We start from the raw sequence: 18,601 nt of genomic DNA, 5'->3' as shown, positions 1-18,601 counted from the left end.
TCTTGAAAGCACAGCATTAGACAAGGTGGTAACACCAAAGATGAATTTGCTATTTTCAAATCAAATTATACTTTCTCCTACCTTGATACTTTGATGAACAAAAATCAAAATTGTACCACGAGGTGGAAAGAGACTACTTCTGCAGAAAAGGTTCCCCACTCCATTCCTTTGATACATACTGCATTCTATAAATAAAGCAAATCAGCAGACTGAGAAAAGGCTCAAACCCACAAGTCATATGGTTTTCCTTGCAATTATAATTTTAACCCAATAACACAAGATATATCCTTTTAGAAGATGTTGGCCAGCAGGGATATCTACATGTGAAAGAAAATCAACTCTTATGCCTTTGACACATACCCTGTATTTGTCCCCTATGAGAAAGGGATGACTTTCCCCACAAGTGGAATGTACACATAAACCCCCCTTCCTTATGCAGTAATTACCTCCTTGCTTCCTCTGTTCTTCATTAACTTTGCAGAGGGGAGGGGAAAAGTTTTCCATTTACCTGTTCTACAAAAACCTATGTTTGGCTGAAAACTTGAGAACATACTTTAGAACTGACTATAGCATGTTATGTAGTAGTCTGTAGTTATGTGATTCACTAGGCAAATGGTTTATCCCTCTGCTCGCGGAGGGAGGAGTCTCCTTGTGCCAAAGGCTTGAGCCATACTGTACTTAACCAGATGAAGCTTGACTTACTGGAACCAACTGCAACAATCATGCCCTCACAAAAATAGGCAGAAAACTTGCAAATTATAAAATTAGTAAGTACCTTTTAATCTTTTCGCGTTCTGGTGAGCTAACACCATGGTGAACTTGCTCTTTTCCTTACTCTGACCACATGAAATACCCAAGTTATCATCAACAGCAGCAAGAGAAGTAGGGGAGCTGCTGCACTCCACAAAACCTTTCCACACTCGTTTAGATTTCACTACGTAAGTTGTTGTGCTTATTACCTCACATCACACCCTCACCACCAAGAGTACAGAACATGGTCAACACGGACAAACACTTATGAAGTATTTCACTTGGTGCCAAAGCCAGCTCAGGCCTTCCTCCGGTTCCTTTCACTGTATGAAATGAAATCAAGCTGCTCACTGCACACGAAGCGATGGGGCTGGGCTCACACCTCAAAGATACTCTGCAATGCTTTTAGAAGAAATTCACTGCTTTAGCAATAGGGTTTGGTAAGCTGAGCCCACCTCGAAACAGAACCGTTTAGAAGCACTCACTAACGCACCACACTAGCGCCTTCCCCCAACCCGAGCCCTGCGCCGGTACCCGCGCAGCCAGCCGGGCGCTACAGCTCCTCAAGCGAAGGAGCGGCAACCAGCCCGGCCCCTGCCCCCGCCCCGACATAGCAAAACACCTAAGCACCTCGCCGAAAGCCCATTCGCATCCCTCCGACAGGCGCCCGGGACCAACCGTCCCACCCCCTTCCGCCGCCACAAACACGTCACGGGCGCAGACGCCGGTGACAGCTCCACGCCTGCGGCCGGGACGGGCCACGCAGGCGCAGGGCTATAGAGCCGCGGCCGGCCGCCGCCTCCCGGCGCGCCCCCGGCCCCGCCTCTCTCTCTTTCTTTCACGGCGCCAAGATGGCGGAATACGACTTGACCACCAAGATCGCGCACTTCTTGGACCGCCACTTGGTCTTCCCGCTGCTGGAGTTCCTGTCCGTCAAAGAGGTACGTGGCCGTGCCGGAGGTGGGAGAGCCGGTCCCGGAGCTTGGGCAGTAGCGAATCGGCGAACAGGGCCGCCGGCTGCTGGTGCCTCTCACGGGCCGGGGCACGGCGTGGCCGCCTCCCGCTTCGGGCGCTGCGCGGCCTGCTCGCGGCCCGTCAGGAGCTCGCTTCCTGAAGGAGGAGCTTGGCGCTTCTGCAGCGCGTGGCGAGAGGGCGAGGAAGAGGCGTGCGGGTTTCTCTCGGCGGGGAGGGAAGACGAGCAGGGCTGTGGGCCGAGGGGAGGCCTGGGGCTGCCGCTCCTCCCCTAGGAGGCAGGGGAGACTCTTCTCCCCCCTCCCTCGGATTTGGCTCAGTTTCTTTCCTTTCTTGTTATTCGGGAAAGGGAAAAGTTAAAGCTCTTCCTCCCCGTTCACAGTCGCCGTTCGTTTTCTGCTCTCATTACCCCGCGGCCTTTGTCACTGGTTTTTCCCTTCAGCCGTGGAGTTGCAGGGCGGTGTGTGGGTTTGCATCAGTGTAGAGAGTGCTGTTAGTCAAGTTTAAACCGTTGTCATCACGAATTTGTGTTTAAGCCAAAAGTGAGTGTTATTTTTTTAATCTTGAGCAACACGATGTCCAGAGCCAAATTAAACTTCTGAAGGTTCTGCGACATCCCTAAATGCGGTGTGATGAACTAATTAAAGCCATCATGCAGATGAACTTCTGAGGTGTACACTGGTTGAGGCCCCTACCTACATCTCGAAGACATAATAGCCGTTTACCACTCATGGATAAATTACGGGTTTGGAATTTTAAGAAACAGCTTTGCAGGTTTAGGCGAATACCGTGTAATTACCCAAGCTAAGTTAAATTTGGTCCTGTGTTACAGACCAAACAATACGTTTTGAATGAATCGTGCTACAATTAAATTGTACTGGACCTGCAATACCTGTTCTGAGATCCACTTTAAATTGCTTGACTATCCTCTGTTTAGCCTGTATTCAGCAGAAAGTATTCACTGCTTTGAAAGAAAAATCTGACAAGCTTTCATTTTGTAACATATGTGTAGCTTTTGGAAAGTTTTGCACGTTGACTTTTTTCCTCCGTGAGTTGTAGTAGGAATTAATATTTGTCTTAGAAGATCAGTAATCTAGAAACATCGCCTGCTTTTGAAGTAGTCATTGAAGTTCCAGCATTTGTAAGTAGCAGGAAGCTGCTGGTGTCATGCCAGGACTGGAAACAGAGAGGCTGTAGAGTGAACATGCTAAATGACAGCTGCAAGGTCTTGCAAAGCTCTGATTTTTGATGTTTAAAATTATTTCATTAGACAAAACCCCATAAATATACTGAGCTGTAAAGATAATTACATAGTATGAATTGGAAGCTGTTTACTAGTCTTCATAGCAGTCTCATGATTCTCATTTCAGATATACAATGAAAAAGAGCTACTCCAAGGAAAACTGGATCTCCTTAGTGACACGAACATGGTGGATTTTGCTATGGATGTGTACAAAAATCTGTATTCTGATGAAATTCCACATGGTAAGCTGCTCATTTGAAAGTGATAGTTGGCTTACAAGTTCTCTAACTAAAAACGATGATGGCTTACTGTTGTTTGACCTGTTTCTTGCACTCAGTAGTACGAAATTAGCAGAGGTAAATGCACGTTGAGTCAATTGTTCAGAGTGTTTGCTGGTACAGTTTTCTATTAAAAGATCTTAAGTTTGAGATTTCTGATGTGTCATTTTCATGTATCAACACTTATTGAATATATGTAGACGGAGTTTGTTTTGATTTGTGGAATCAATAATTCCATTAGACTTTTACCCTGTTCTTTTATAAGCCCTCACTGTTGTAAGTCCTCAAAACTAAATTCACTTGCACTGAACAATTTATAGCTGCTTTTATCTTGTCTTCTGTGAGATCAGCTTAAAATTACACAGCCAGGAGATGTCACAGGAAAACATTTTCATACTCTTAGTAAGTCACCTGAATGTTTTCTTTCCTCTGTTTCCCCCTTTTCTTATAATATCAAGATTCATCTGAAGTTGGAGGTAATTTCTCCTTATTGGAACACTCCCTATCAGGCAAGTCATTGTTAGGTTTAGGCTGGGTCGCTGTTGTGGTATTACCCACTTTGGACCTCCTTTACAGTTACCTATGTAGTAAAATCACAAAATAACTGTCTAATAGGCTCACTGTGGCATTGCGTGTCTGGTGTGTGGCTCACAGCTTCCTCCACATTGTTCTCTCCTGGAATATGGTCTTGGTTACTCTGATCCCATATGTTTCTGGGTTATGGGGCCAGTCTTGGGGTGCTGCTGTATTTTCTTCAGAGTTCAAGTGCATAGGCTTTCCTGAATTTTATTCACGTGGTCATTTTATTGTGCTGGTAGCATTTGGTGAGGAGGTTTGGGTCTGTGTGATAGAGCACTAAACCTATTGGTTCTGTTTTCATTAAGGGTTTAATGTTTTATTAAAACATGTACAGTGTTCAAAACAATTTTGGTTATTGAGCTGCTTTAAATTGTACCTGTCAAATTTCAGTTAAGTATTCTTAAAATAAACTTTCAGAACCTGGTCAGTTAGAGGAAAAATTAGTATTACTGGTATCATAGTACTGTTTGCTTTTCTCCAAGTTCATGTGGCATGTACAAACTGAGATGGTTGGTTTGTGGAAGCCTGAAGATACCTTGTCTGATACAGAGCTCTGCAGTTACACTTGCTCTTCAGTGGCTTGATAGAACCCCACAAAGGAGGAAAGGAGCCGAACCTCAGAAATTTTAAGTTAATGATGTGTTTGATAGCTCTGGTTTTGTAACTTCACTGAGAGGACAAGTGAAGTAAGAATTGGGAAGATGTTCAAATGTGCTGCCAGCACTGTGCAGTTCCAGGTTGGTTTCTGTGAAAAGGTAGCCTGTTACGTGAAAGTCTGTTTTGTTTGTGTCTTCTAGCTTTGCGGGAGAAGAGAACTACTGTCGTTGCACAGCTGAAGCAGCTTCAGGCTGAAACTGAACCTATAGTCAAGATGTTTGAGGACCCAGAGACTACAAGGCAAATGCAGTCCACTAGGTAATTGCTAATGAAAATTCTCATCATGGTACCTCTTAGGTTGTGATGATAGCAGCACTCTGTAGCGACAGCAGAGACAATTTCGTTTCCCCCCAGTGTTTAAGTAGTGGCTGTGATTAGGTAACTGGAGTTGCTAGACGTAATTTATTCTATCTGCCATGCATAAGGCATCTCTGTCGTTATTAATACTTGTGAAGCAGCTTGGGACATGGCAGACATCATTCAGTGCAGTCAAACCTCAGCTGAGATTGGTTCTGTGGGAACTGGGGGATGTTGTTTGGGTTTTTTAATTTCATTTTATTTTTTTGATGGGGGAGTGTTTGAGATTTTTGAGAGGAAATGTGGGCCGAAACAATTCAGATTGTCTTTACTAGTATACTGTCTACCCTCTCGCTTTTTTCCCCTTCACAGAGGCTTATGTAGTGCTATCTTTCTTAGTCAGGCCTGGTGGCTTCCTTTCAGCCTCATAGCACACATTGTTTTTAGGACTCCTGTCCATCCTCCCCAAAACTGGCCCACTTGTGGGTGTAGGATAGTGATCCTAATAATCTTTTAAAGACTCACTCAATTTCTTCTCACTTTGCATATGGGAGTGACTGAAGTAGAATGATTTTTTTTTTTTGCATGTCTCATTGAGAGGGCTTTAAACTAGATTTGAAGGGGGAAGGGGCTGAAATCAGTTTCCTGAGACAGGAGTCAGAGGGTGGTAAGCTGGAGTCAGGGGTGAAACCAGAAGCCCAGCTGAAGTGCCTGTACACTAATGCATGCAGCATGGGTAACGAACAAGAGGAGCTGGAAGCCTTGTAACAGCAGGAAAGTTATGATGTAGTTGCCATCACAGAAACGTGGTGACACCACGTGACTGTGATGACTCACATCACTGTAATTGATGGCTACAGGCTCTTCAGGAGAGACAGGCGAGGGAGAAGGGGTGGAGCGGGTGGCCCTGTACATCAGGGAGGCACTAGATGCCATGGAACGAGAGATCAATGGTGATCAGGTTGAGTGCTTGTGGGTGAGAATTAGAGGGAAGGCCAACAAGGCAGACATCCTGGTTGGAGTCTTATAGACCACCCAACCAGGATGAAGAGGTTGATGTACTATTCTATAGGCAGCTAGAGGCTGTCTCAAGATCACCAGACCTTGTTCTCATGGGCAATTTCAACCTGCCTGATATCTACTGGGAACTGAGCACAGCAGAGAGGAGGCAGTCTAGGAGGTTCTTAGAGTGTATGGAGGATAGCTTCTTATCCCACCTGCTGTGTGAGCCTACCAGGGGTAAGGCTTTGCTTGACCTTCTTTTTACCAATACAGAAGGGCTGGTGGGAGATGTGGTTGGAGGCTGCCTGGGATCCAGTGACCATGAGATAATTAATTGTGTGTTCAATATGCAGTCAAGCTAAGAGGGGCAGCAACAAAACCTCCACTCTGGACTTCCAGAGGGCAGATTTCAGGTGACTCAAGGAACTAACTCAGAAGGTACCTTGGGAAACAGCCCTTAAAAACAAAGGGGTCCAGGAGGGCTAGACCTACTTCAAGAATGAACTTTCCCTGTAGGAGAGACTACAGCAGTAATCATCGAACAAATAACTGCAGCTTCAACAGAGTGGTGGGGAGGTGTTTGTTTAGTGTAAATTATTGCTTGCTGTCTTCCTGTAGAAAGTGGTGTTATTGCTGTTTTAAATGTGTCAAACCAACTATGAAAAATTAATTTGATCACTTCTTCAGCTTTACCTGCTGTAAGATGTCTAATATGTCATATAGAACAGCTATGGCTTGACTGGAATTTAAAGGTGAAGCATAGGCTTGTATTTGTTGCTGTTACATAGCTGCTGATATGGAAGACTATAACACAGCTTGTGGAATTTTCTTAGCAAAGCAATGAATGCACAAATGTTATCATCTTCTTTTCAGAAGTCTTCTGATGAGGTGTGACTTTGGGAACAACCCTCATGAAGAACATGGGTCCCTGAAGGGAGAGGAACTTGATTTAGAATTTACTCCTTGTTTCAAGTGTAGACTTTCTTTTTTCCTTGCCTTCTTAGCCCAATGTGCTGAGAAACATGATCAGCCCTCTTGGCCTATGTTTTCTCCACTCTGTCCATTCTTTTCAGCATTTATTAGTCTTACTTAGAACTTAGTGCAGAAATGGTAAGGTGCCATGTGTTGTGTGGCACATAAAGGGCGTGGACCCCACAGTGTTGCTTCTCAGGGTGTGCATGAAAGATGTCAGCAGAAATCATGAAATCTTGTTCACTTCCCAGCACTTCAGAAAAAGCTTCTATTTTCTGCTCTGATATCACCAGAATGTACTTAAACTTCTGCTCTAAAAAGCATTGCTAGGATAAGCCACTTTAGTATCTGATTTCAGCATGGATATTTATGTCAGATAATTGTATTTAGAAAAGGAATTCCATTTGCTTATGACTTTGAGGTTATTACACAAAGCCAGGAGTCACTCCAACAGATTTTGAAAGTAAGCTTGGAAAGTGGAAGACCCAGTTGCCATTGGGTAACTGCCTTGACTTCTTGACACTGTCAGAAGTAAATGGGAAAATTTCCCCCTGCATACGCTTTTAGTTAGAGCTTGATGCTCTCCCCTTCAGTTAAGTCTTGTCTGTCTTCTACCAGTACAATAGTTGCATGAATTGCCCAAGTCCTTTTTATGACATGACTGATTGAAATGTGAATACATAGGGGAGATGCACTGAAAAGCTGGTGTGCTAAAATTTCACTCTCAAGAGCTAATCAAAATCTATTGCAGAGACTAGGGAAAAAATTATTCACTAACTATTAAAAATGTCTAGGTAAAGTCCTGTGGTCATTAATAAGACACTTACTGGTGGTAGATAATGTTATGCTTCCCTGCTGGAGGCTTGAAGTTTCCTTTGATCTGGATAATACTGCTTGTCTTTCTGTGTTCCATGGGGAATTAAAAGAAGCTTTGGAAATGTGATTGTGTGTGAATTAGTTATTAAAAAATAACAATACTGAGCTCTAGGTTTGCATTTTGTAGATGTTGGTTGTGGTAGGGGTATTCTGGCTAACCATTGTGTTCCAGTGCCAACAATGGGATAAATTTCCTTGAATTCAATTCTACTTCAGTTGTTGCCATTTTTAGTCCTCTGTCTCCTGCTAAATTCAACCTGCTTGATTAGAGATGCTGTTGTGGAATTTGTATATGAGAGTGGGGAGAGCTCAAAGTAAGAATTGAACTTCCATACTGAAAAGCTAAGGATTCCATCAAATTCTAATGCACCCTCCCACCTCTGTTAACTTTAGTTATTGTTGCAGGTGACATTCTTTATTTAAATCTGTAATAATTATAAGATTTTGAGACTCCTTACTTAATGACACTTCAGGGGTAGTTGGCTCTATATCTGCACAAGTGGATTTTGCACAAGTTGAGGGGCATATCACTTCAGCTTGACACTCTGGCTTTTACTTTGCGCAGGTAGAGGTTGTGTTGTGTTGCATAGTATGTTTGCATGGTGACAAATGTGTTTGTCAAAACAGTGCCTTTTACCTTTCTATTACAGGGACGGTCGGATGCTCTTTGACTATTTAGCTGAGAAGCATGGTGTAAGTGTTTTAATTCTTTCCTATTTGAATACAGTTCTAAGTCTCTACCCAACCTCCCTCATAGCCAGCAGTTTTGACCAGCTATGGACTAGCATTGTGACCTGTCTCATGTCAGTGTAGCTAATAGGAGGAATTCCTAATGTTAATGCATTTTATTAGAGTGCCTTTGAAGTTTTTGTTTTTATACAAACAAAGCTGGGGCTTTATGTTAGCTGCATCCTTGTTACTCAGATGTGCTGTCATACAGAAGTCCATCTTTTTTCCAGAGTTGGTATAATCTTTAATTCCATGGCATGGATTAGGAGTTTAACTTTCTATTGTCTTTACTGTGTACAGTGTCTTTTGAAGGAGCTAAAAATTTCAAAGACTGCTTGGCTTGTAGGGGCATGTTTCTTGTTTTCCTGATAAAGAAGAGCTTTTGCCTTCTTTTTAACTTACGGCAGTAATTATTGCTAAGTTCCTATGCTAATATAAAGAAGATATGGTATTTTTGGTCTGTCTTCCTTTTCAGTTTAGGCAGGAGTACCTAGATACCCTCTACAGGTATGCAAAATTCCAGTATGAATGTGGCAACTACTCAGGAGCTGCAGAGTATCTCTACTTCTTCAGAGTTCTGGTAAGTTCTGGGTGTGTGTTTGGTTTGGGGCTTTGTGGTTTGTTTGTTTTTCAATTAAATACTTAGACCAGAAAATTGTCTTTTACTACTCCTTGAAGTACAACACTTGTGAGTTTTTATGAGACAATTACTGTGCACCAGAAAGAAAACTTGAAAGTAGTTGTTAATAATCATAATAATCATTGCCACTGACTTCTGTCCTGCAGTTCTGTTGCTTTCATATTTAATTCAGAACTATCCTTTTAAATATGTAGGTCTTGTGGCAGCATTTAATGTAGGAATACTTCTTTCCTCACTGTAAAGGTATTGTGGAAAATAGTTTATTTTTTTTTAAGAAAAAGCCTCCCAAGGAGTTTTCCACAGCAAACTGAACACTTGTTCTTGCGCACAGGTGTACTCAACAGGAGGGAAAAGCTTGAATGTAGTTGTGGTAATGGTCAATTGTAAGCCTCTCTGAACTCTGAGCTGCCTTCTCTTGAATTTTATGATGGATTTAAGAGTAGAAGTCATCTGCTTAGGAAGCAGCTTAAACAAGAATTTAGAACCAGATCCATCATCTCTGAAGCAGTTCTTCTTGAGTTGTTGTAATTTGTGTCATTTGCTAATGATGAGAGTGAATGTTGGGAATGAAGATACGTTGTCTTGTAAGAGTCTCAACACAGGAGATTTATTGTTGATCAGTGACTGTGCCATTTTACTAAGAAATGGAAACCGAAGGCAACTGCCTGACAATCCAGATATTGTAGCTGCAGCAGCTGCAGTGAGTAGCTGACTGTAGTTGTGATTCGGAGCCAGCACGGTGCATGTGAACCTCCTCGACTACAAGTACCTGTGAGATTAGCACCTTTGTCTGAAAGATTTCTAAACTGTGTAGCTCTGGTAGGTATGTGGACTGATTGCTGAAAACATATGCTGGTTCATGTATGAGGCTTGGTTCTTGTTTAACTTCTAGTTGCACCTGAAAATACCTATAGCTTGCCCAAATTTCTTTACTGCTAGAGTAAATAACTCCTTTACTACAACTAAAGAAGCAAAGTTGGCAAATGTGTCTTCAATCAATTAAAAATGCTGTCAGCAAATAGCCTTCTCTTTTTTTGAAGTAAATAATAATTTCAAGAAAAATACAAAGACCATGACTTTGCTTTTGTTGAAAATAGGTTCCAGCAACGGACAGAAATGCTCTGAGTTCTCTGTGGGGAAAACTGGCATCTGAAATCCTGATGCAGAATTGGGATGCAGCCATGGAAGACCTCACAAGACTTAAGGAGACAATAGATAACAATGTAAGTAGAACCTTGATTGTGTCAGTAAGGTGAGAGGCTAGAGGTGTTAGTGTTCAAGTTTTATTAATCATCAATTGCAGTCTTGTTTAGGAGTGGTTTATCACCTTTTCATTAGATACTTTCATAAAAATAACAGGAGAGTTGAAAGGTGCTTGTGAAGAAATAGTCAAACTTTCATTTCAAATTACTTATTTGGAAGCATAGCTAAGAGCTTTTAAGGTATTTCCAATAAACTTGGCTTGAGAAGCCAAGTAGTGCCTTAGATTACATCTGAAGAGGGAATTTGAGAAATAAAATTGAGGATTAAAAAGGGAAGTAATGAATTGTGGTGGTCTATGGAGAACTAAAATCTATGCTCTTGCTATAACAATACAGATTTTTGTCGATTTAGAACACAGCATTGCAAATACATCTTGGTTAGCACTTTCAGTAGGTTCATCTTTAACAGATGTCAGGTTGAAAAGCTGGAGGTAAAACTCAGCCTGAGAGTGGTAACAGCTAAAAGGAGTCAGCGGAAGATCACAAATATATGAACAATTACAGTTCTCCATGCAGTAGTTTTCATGCAGGCTATCTGTGCAAATTTCTTTGACTTACACCAATGTTCTATGTTTCTTTTAGTCTGTCAGCTCTCCACTGCAGTCTCTTCAGCAAAGAACATGGCTCATCCACTGGTCTTTGTTCGTGTTCTTTAATCATCCTAAAGGGAGAGACAATATCATTGACCTTTTCCTCTACCAGCCACAGTAAGCTGTGTTGTGCTATGTTGGGGTCTGTCAATCCAAATGAAGGGAGATGTTGACTATGCAAGCATGTCAAAGGGTTTGAACCCAAAGCTAGAAGTTCCAGCCACACAGCATTTTGAATGGTTTTTTTCCAAGCTGCTTTTCTCTTTTTTGTGTATAGTCTGCTTTTCATGGTATACTTGCCCTTCATGAGAAGTGAAGGAGGAAGAACTGTGGGGGGTTTTTCTATGCTTTAAGGGTGTAGGATAACTGGGTGTGCTTATGTTACCGAGTCCTACCGTATGTTTTAGAGCTGTAGGGGGAGGTACTGTTCTATTTCGATTTTTACAAAATCAATTTCAGAAGGGTTCTTGAGGAAAATGTGATCTCACACTGGTAATGTGTAGTGGACTATCTTCCTTTGAACGTGTACTTCTCAGGAAAGTTGCAAGCTTGGATGCAAAGATACTGTTGGGGTTCTGGGTGCCCATGCAATCCCCTCCCGTGAAATCAGCGTATCTGACAGCTTAGGCCAGCGTTGACCTGAACTTAGCACACAGACTGCAAAAAAAACCCAACAGTTTTGCAGTGCTAAGCCCCAGATATTTTCTCCCTAGCAGGCTGCTGCCTCTTCCTGTTGCTTTCTTCCTTCCTCCCTATCCGAAAAGGCATAACCTTGTGGTGAACAAAAATAACTCACCCTTCTGTATTTGAATAGGTGGTCAGTCATAAGTCCTGGTATTGTAGTGCATAAAAGGTGCATAACCTATTTATCCTGAACGGTTAGGATGCAAAATTGCATTATCTGGGCTTCATCTGTATGTTTGCTTTCTAGGTATCTTAATGCCATCCAAACAATGTGCCCACATATCCTTAGATATCTGACTACTGCAGTCATAACAAATAAGGATGTCAGAAAGCGCAGACAAGTGCTGAAAGATCTAGTCAAGGTTATTCAACAGGTAAGGACTGAAATACCTGGTATTGGCTGTCCTTTGTTACTGAGACTTGTGATTTTCTTCTAACACGTGGTGGATTTAGGACTTCGAATGCATTTTGGTGCTCACTCTCCTTGCAATAATTTTTCACTGTGAACTAAAGTGCATATCAGTGGATGGGAGGATGCCTTGTAGTTACAGTTGAGTTCTTCCTGTGATGTTAGAATGAATTCAGTCATTTTGTGAATGGAAAGTAGCATTATTTGTGTTGGCTGTGTAACCTGTATGATCATTCAATTTGATGTATGGAGGCTTTGGTGTTGGAGTGATCTTTGAAATCAGAATTTGGGAAGAATCTCTGTATCATATTTTAAGAAATGTGGTGGTTTGATACAGAACCATCTTAACCTCTAACATTTTCTAAACCAAAGATCGCAGCACTACATGCTAAAGGTGAAACAGCACTGCTGAAAAAAAAGATCACATTTATTCAGCTATGAAGGAGAAGTTGGAAAGGGCGACTGTACTTTATTTAAGATTTGCATATGAGCTTGCTTCCAGTGTTCAGTTTTGTGTGAGGAATAGAAGGAATGCTCAGGTTACCTCATGGCCTTGATTTTCTAATACTGCTCTTAATTTCTTTCACAGGAGTCCTACACATACAGGGACCCTATCACAGAGTTTGTGGAATGTTTGTATGTTAATTTTGATTTTGATGGTGCACAGAAGAAGCTGAGAGAGTGTGAAACTGTAAGGTTTATAACATTTACAAGAGTCCTCTTCCTTTAACTTAAGATCTTGGTAGTAAGAGTGTAGCTTTAAAATGGCATTTAAAGAAGTTCTAGAACAAGAAACGGAACAGTAATCAGGCATTTGGCTGAGCTTCAGGTTTTCCATTAGTGTTTGAAAAGCACTCGAGGCATGATTGGATTTGTCTGCCGTAGTGAAAGATGGGTAGTGAAGAGTAACACGAAATAACATTAGAGTTAAATATTCATTACTGCAAAAAAGATCAGTTCACCTGATGAATAATTATTCACCTATGAATAATTAAGGGTACCTAACACTTGGATTAACTGGTGTTGAAGTGGTAGTACCAGTATTTCTAATTACTGAACATTGGTGCTAGTGCTTCAGCTCTGGTTTGTCTTTGCTTTCATCAGTATTGCCACCTAATCCTGATTAGGATCCTTGTTTTCACTGTGTGGGGCTTGGGGTCCTGTGATCTGAACTTCACAGGTGTCCTAGCACTGCTGAGCAGGCTGGATTACATGGTGAGGAGAATGCTAATCAAACTTCAGGTAGAAGAGTCCTTCTGTGTCAGAGGGCTCTTAGAATGATAACAGCAGCAGACCTCTTTCTCTCGAGTCTGGCCTCAGTGATGATGTCAGCATGTGATTTTACTTCAGCAAGCTGCAGAGCGATGACAGTTTCTGATAGGTTGTAGCTTTTTCTTTGAGTCTTGGAGCACATTAAGAAAGGGGTTTTAGTGGACTGATCTTGCTTACTTGACTACCTACCACTAAAGCACTTCCATGTTTGCTCTCCCCTTGCACCTCCAGGTGCTTGTGAATGATTTCTTCCTGGTGGCGTGCCTTGAGGACTTCATAGAGAACGCTCGTCTCTTCATATTTGAGACCTTCTGCCGCATCCATCAGTGCATCAGCATCGGGTAAGAGCTGCAGCCTGACACCCTTCAGAAGGGTCACTCCTGGGCAGCTGCTTGACAGACAGCACGAGCTGCAGCAGGAGAACACTCAGTCATCAGATGACAATCCCTCCACTACAATTTAATGGGATAGCTGTCTTGCTAGTTTTATTGCACTGATGTGATACACTTACATTAACATGGAGGAGGTGCTTCTGGTTTATCCCGGCTGACTGTTTCGCTGCTTAATGCCTTGTCTAGTTGGTTGTTGATTGTCTCCAAAGACGGAGGTCCCATGCTTTAATCAAAGGTAGGTCACTAAATCCTCAGTGCAGTGGCAGTAGCTGTTTTGATTGTCATCTGGAGGAGGATTTATTTGAATCCTATTGATAGTTGTGACATGTTTGAGAATTTCCCTGACATGCATACACCCTACCCCATGTTCTTTCAGTTTGAAATGTCTTTTAGTTTTGAGTCAGGTTCTTAACAGCAGTGAATCAAAGGTGGGAAAGCAATTTTTAGTGTTTTCGTGTAGAAGTAACTATTTTATTCTGCCTAGATGATAAATAATTCCTCCAAAATGTGGCTCTCTGATACTGTATATTCTCTTGTCTGCCTTAACTCTCTACAGTGGCTAATTGACCACAGATTAACAGTTCTAATGGAACAGTAGCAGCTGTGGCTGGAATTTATTTCTGCTTGCCTTGCCAAACTCTAGATACTTTGCTGCCTGTTTGTGTTATGTCACTGCAATGAGTTCAGTGTAAGTTCAGTATTGAAAGTTACTTTGGGCGTTGTTGTGTTGGGTTTTTTTCCTTCACCTCACTTCACACTAGTATCTGACAAAAGTAGGATTTTCTATTAGAGTTGGAAGATGTGTGAAAGATCAGGAATATACAGGAGATAGATGGGAGATGAGGTAATTGATATGTTTGCTTGATGTCAATAATCATCAAGGGGAAGACTACTCTTCAGGTGGAGAAAAGTATGTTTAAGCAAGGTTCTGTAAAATGGTGTGAAATCACTTCTTGTGTAACTCAGCATAGCCCTTACCTCATGTTTGTTGCCTTAGTCTGAAAGCTGATGAAAGAATGTTACAAATGTTCTGTGTGAGCCAACTGCCAGTAGGAAGCAAAAGTAGTTGGTTGGAAATCTGCAGGAAATACCATCAGGAGACATTATTCCTGGACAAGACTGCTTGTTCTATTAAGAATTTCCCTTTCTGTCCTACCCCACTATCCCTCCTTGAATCCACAAGAGGTTTGGGCATAGTGTATCTGTTACATCTTCTATACCAAGCTGTCTTCTGGCTCTTGTTCCTGAATCTAAACTTAGAGTGCAGTTTATTGCTAAATGAGCTACTGAGAAACACTTACCTGGACAAACTAGTCTGAGCTTTAGTGACTGCTGGCAGAGTTGAAGTAAGAATAAAGCAGTTCAGTAGTTCTCTGTGTAATGGTGGTTGCTGTTTCAAGTTGTGGTGAGATTACAACTGACAGTTTTCTAAGGAAAGTTTATGTAAGCAAGGATTAAGAGGAAAGTATAAAAACTGTCAAGATTTAACTACAAGATTATATGGTTCAGAACAACTGAGTGTTTACTTTCAGGACTTAAAATGTGCCAGTGTAGAGTCATGGGGGTGGGAGATGTGTGGGAGTGCGTAAGCTTTACAACTGATCAGCTGAAAAAACACTTCCCAGATACATGCATTTATTGAGTACAGGTCTTGGGCTGCTCCACACTTTGTGTTGATTTATTTTGCATTCCATAGTCTCTAGTTGTGTTTGTCAGCATCAGGGGGCTTCTGTTTCACCTTTAAATTCTGTTACCTTTTAGCATGCTGGCAGATAAACTAAATATGACTCCCGAAGAAGCAGAAAGATGGATTGTCAATCTGATTCGAAATGCACGATTAGATGCCAAGCTGGATTCAAAGCTGGTAAGACTATAGATGGATCCAAGTGAACTGGTGGCATTTCTCATTAAAATTTCTTCTACCTTGTTCAGGAACAGTGAATTCTATTTCTGCTGGGTTTGGGTTTGTGTAGGTTGTTTGGTTTTTTTCTTTGCCCATAAAGTGTAGCAGACTTAGTTTATTCTTTTTTAATCTTCTGTGTGAGATGATTTGTGAAAGCTCTGAAGGCAGGCGTTCAATTAGAGGCATATGCGCTTTGAGAGGCTGTTACATTTGCTGTGTTTTGTCTGTTTCAGGGCCATGTAGTCATGGGCAACAACGCAGTCTCACCTTACCAGCAAGTGATTGAGAAGACCAAAAGCCTGTCTTTTCGTAGTCAAATGTTGGCTATGAACATCGAGAAGAAATTGAATCAGAGCGGTAGATCTGAGGTTTGTATAGGTTACATTTCTCAGAATTCCTGGTACCTCTGTTAGGAGATATGTTTAAGTATAATTCTTAACCTGTCCTTAATTCATCAGATGTGCCTACTTCTAGTTCTGGCACTACATGTTAAATTGAAAAGGTTTATTTTCTTGGAGCGAGCAACATGTGATTCTCTGCCTCCTTTAAATGGTCTTCACTGCCTGAAGAGGGCTGGCTTTCAAGGGTGGCATTTGTGAAAGTAATTGTATTCCCTTTCTCAAGTGAGTCGTACTTAAAGTATCTGTGGCTGTATATAGATACAGTAGTGAGAGAAGAAGGAATGATGCTTACGACTGGAACATGAAGGAGGAGTTGTTCAAAATCCTAACTGCTAGACCCATTTCTTGACATAAAGGAGAATATAATTTAGAGACTGAAGTGGAACCAGTGAAACTAAGGAAATGGACAAGATCACTTGGGATTGCCTTTGACCACTTTCCAATCTGAAAAGCTTTGTGATGGAGTCAACAGTGTAAGGTGGATGACTCTGAGGTCCACTAAGGGCCCAGCCATATATACTTAGAACTTGAGCTTTTTTTATATTGACTTTGCAGTCTTTTAGAACGTTTCCGAATAGAACAGAATAGACCAGACCAGGTTGGAAGAGACCTTCAAGATCAGCACGTCCAACCTATCATCCAACCCACCTAATCAACTAGCTTGGACTTAGGTTGTACAACTTAATGTCTTTCTGCAATATCAACACTTGCTTTAAACTAATTAACAATACTCCCATCTCTAAGCCATATGTCAGTATTTTAAATTGTTTTAATAATTTTTCAAACTCAGTAACCAACTGATAAGTGAGTAACTTATTTTTTACTGATCCTTCTTTATTTATTGTTTAGGCACCTAACTGGGCTACTCAAGACTCTGGCTTCTACTGAAATACTTCTGCAGAGGGGGAAGAAAAAAATCAGTCTTCATTTGACTGAAAAAGAACATAAATTTGTAACTTCTTTTGAGAAAAGATACATGTGTTCCATCTAGCAGCATTTGAATAAAATTGGCTAATTAACAGTCTGTGCATCTCTGTAACTTAAATAATATGTTAATTATGCTGTATTGGGGGATTTTCAGCATAATGGTGTTCTGAAGTATTTAGGATCAGTTTGCAAAATCTAAAATGTAAATTCCGTAAGATTTGTTTGTACTGAATGATGCTTTTGCTCTCAGAGGTGTCTGAGTTTGGAAGCAGGCAGTTATTGCAAACATCACAAACAAGCCTGAAAGAGGGTGGTACAAACCAATGGCTTCCCACTGAACATTTTGCCAAACTGAAAACACTTTTCTGCACTTTCATGTTTTTGCTTCTTAGCCACAGAATAAGCTTGGCAGAGTAGAGCCATGTGCAACCTTGTATGGAACCTGACATAATCTACATGCAGTATAACTTGTGTGGATTTGTGTGGTTATGATTTAGGATTTTTCCTGGTCTAAATCTCATTTCTAACCTTGCTTTTGTTTTAGAGGGGAAAAAAGACTTTCCAAAAGTGTGATGAATGAGTTGGGTATGGTTTAAATCTTTTATTTTGAAATCTGAAGTAAGGTTCATGATGCAAACCTGAAGCCCCAAACCCTGTATTGTTCAACTGTTGTAATATTAAGGGGTTTAAGTTTCTAGATACCTTTTTTTTTTCAGCTGGTGTTTTGCTCTTTGCTGGGTTTCCTTAGAACCTTGCACTGCACTGCAAGACGAATCATGGCACCTGTAAGCCAGCAACTTCAAGATCCCTCTTAGGACTCTGTGAAGTGTAGTGACTCACCAGTGAGGGGAATGTGAATGTTGGGAAAGAGACCCTGTCTCTACATACAGTTTTGCATCTGAAGTTGGCTGGAAAGTTAACTTTCGCCTCATGTCCATCCTTGTACCTTTTCCCCCTGTTTGCTCTGAAAGTTCTGGAACTCATCTACATGTGGAAATTTGTTTTAACTCTCTGACCTTCCTGCTTACTGTCTAATTACATGTTGGCTGGGAAACAGTCACAGAAACTGATTTGTCCGCAAAGATGGCAGATGTCCTTCTGAAGTGGTTTAGGCAGGCTTTTATGTTTACTCTGCCATGTCTAATATACTGTGTACTGTACCAAACTAGAGGGGAAGCAGTCCATGTGCTGCCATGCAGGGTTGCAGTTCAGGGGAACTGCAGCAGGCTGGGGGAATTGGCCCATGGGAGTATCTCGAAGTTCAGCAAAGCCAAGTGTCATGTCCTGCAGCTGGTCTGGAATAAGCTCATGTAGCAGTGCAGGTGGGGGTAATGAGCTAAATGGAAAGCAGTGTTCCAGAAAAGGACTCGGGCGATGTGGACAGGAGGATGAACACAAGTCAGCAAATGCCTTTGTGGAAAGAGGCAGGCCTGTAGCAGCAACAGTGTCTTGCCTGGGCTTTATTAGCAAAGAGCAGAACCATCTGGTTTAGGGAAATTACTTTGCTCCTTGTGAGAACACTACTGAAGTACTGTGACCAGCTTCCTAATACAAGGCAGCTACTGATCCTGTGTTGCTAGTCTGATGGAGGGATACCAAAAGGATGAGAAGACGAGCATGTGGCATATAAGAACTGAGCAATGTCTTCAAGACTCTGCAGTGCGAGGATCAACAGCAAGACTGATCAGGAGGGTGCTTGGGGACAGCATGAGTGGCAGTGGATGCAAATGAGGACATTCCCATTGGATTTGTGGGGGAGTAAAAAA

At 41.7% G+C, this 18,601-nt stretch overlaps 2 protein-coding genes across 2 annotated transcripts in view; one reads left to right on the top strand and one right to left on the bottom strand.

Moving 5' to 3' along the window:
• Positions 1–182, bottom strand: part of EMC2 (ER membrane protein complex subunit 2) — an 89,950-nt gene extending 89,768 nt beyond the window's left edge. The window contains exon 1 of the mRNA XM_068161291.1: positions 82–182. The gene's annotated coding sequence lies outside the window, so the exon portion shown is untranslated. The remainder of the gene's footprint in view (positions 1–81) is intronic.
• Positions 183–1,568: 1,386 nt separating this feature from the next.
• EIF3E (eukaryotic translation initiation factor 3 subunit E) lies at positions 1,569–16,932 on the top strand. Its single transcript, XM_068161288.1, has 13 exons — positions 1,569–1,691; positions 3,093–3,207; positions 4,620–4,737; positions 8,277–8,319; positions 8,831–8,935; positions 10,093–10,218; positions 10,840–10,964; positions 11,779–11,905; positions 12,530–12,631; positions 13,444–13,553; positions 15,366–15,468; positions 15,741–15,875; positions 16,758–16,932. The coding sequence occupies exons 1-13, from the start codon at positions 1,602–1,604 to the stop codon at positions 16,794–16,796; spliced, it is 1,338 nt and encodes a 445-aa protein (XP_068017389.1). The 5' UTR covers positions 1,569–1,601; the 3' UTR covers positions 16,797–16,932.
• The last annotated feature ends 1,669 nt before the right edge of the window (positions 16,933–18,601 follow it).

The sequence above is a fragment of the Melanerpes formicivorus genome, unplaced genomic scaffold (assembly GCF_026170545.1).
Source record: "Melanerpes formicivorus ecotype bairdi unplaced genomic scaffold, bMelFor1.0.p_v2 SCAF_56, whole genome shotgun sequence".
In the NCBI taxonomy this organism is placed as follows: Eukaryota; Metazoa; Chordata; class Aves; order Piciformes; family Picidae; genus Melanerpes; species Melanerpes formicivorus.
The sequence above is the reverse complement of the archived record's forward strand: the minus strand, read 5'-3'. Positions and strand labels throughout refer to the sequence as shown.

What these genes read in the sequence shown, in the direction of transcription:
- EIF3E (XM_068161288.1), top strand. Translation starts at nt 1,602, where the DNA reads ATGGCGGAATACGACTTGACCACCAAGATCGCGCACTTCTTGGACCGC. An exon ending in CATCAGTGCATCAGCATCGG is followed by an intron (nt 13,554 to 15,365) that starts GTAAGAGCTGCA and finishes GTTACCTTTTAG; the next exon opens with CATGCTGGCAGATAAACTAA. An exon ending in CCAAGCTGGATTCAAAGCTG is followed by an intron (nt 15,469 to 15,740) that starts GTAAGACTATAG and finishes TGTCTGTTTCAG; the next exon opens with GGCCATGTAGTCATGGGCAA.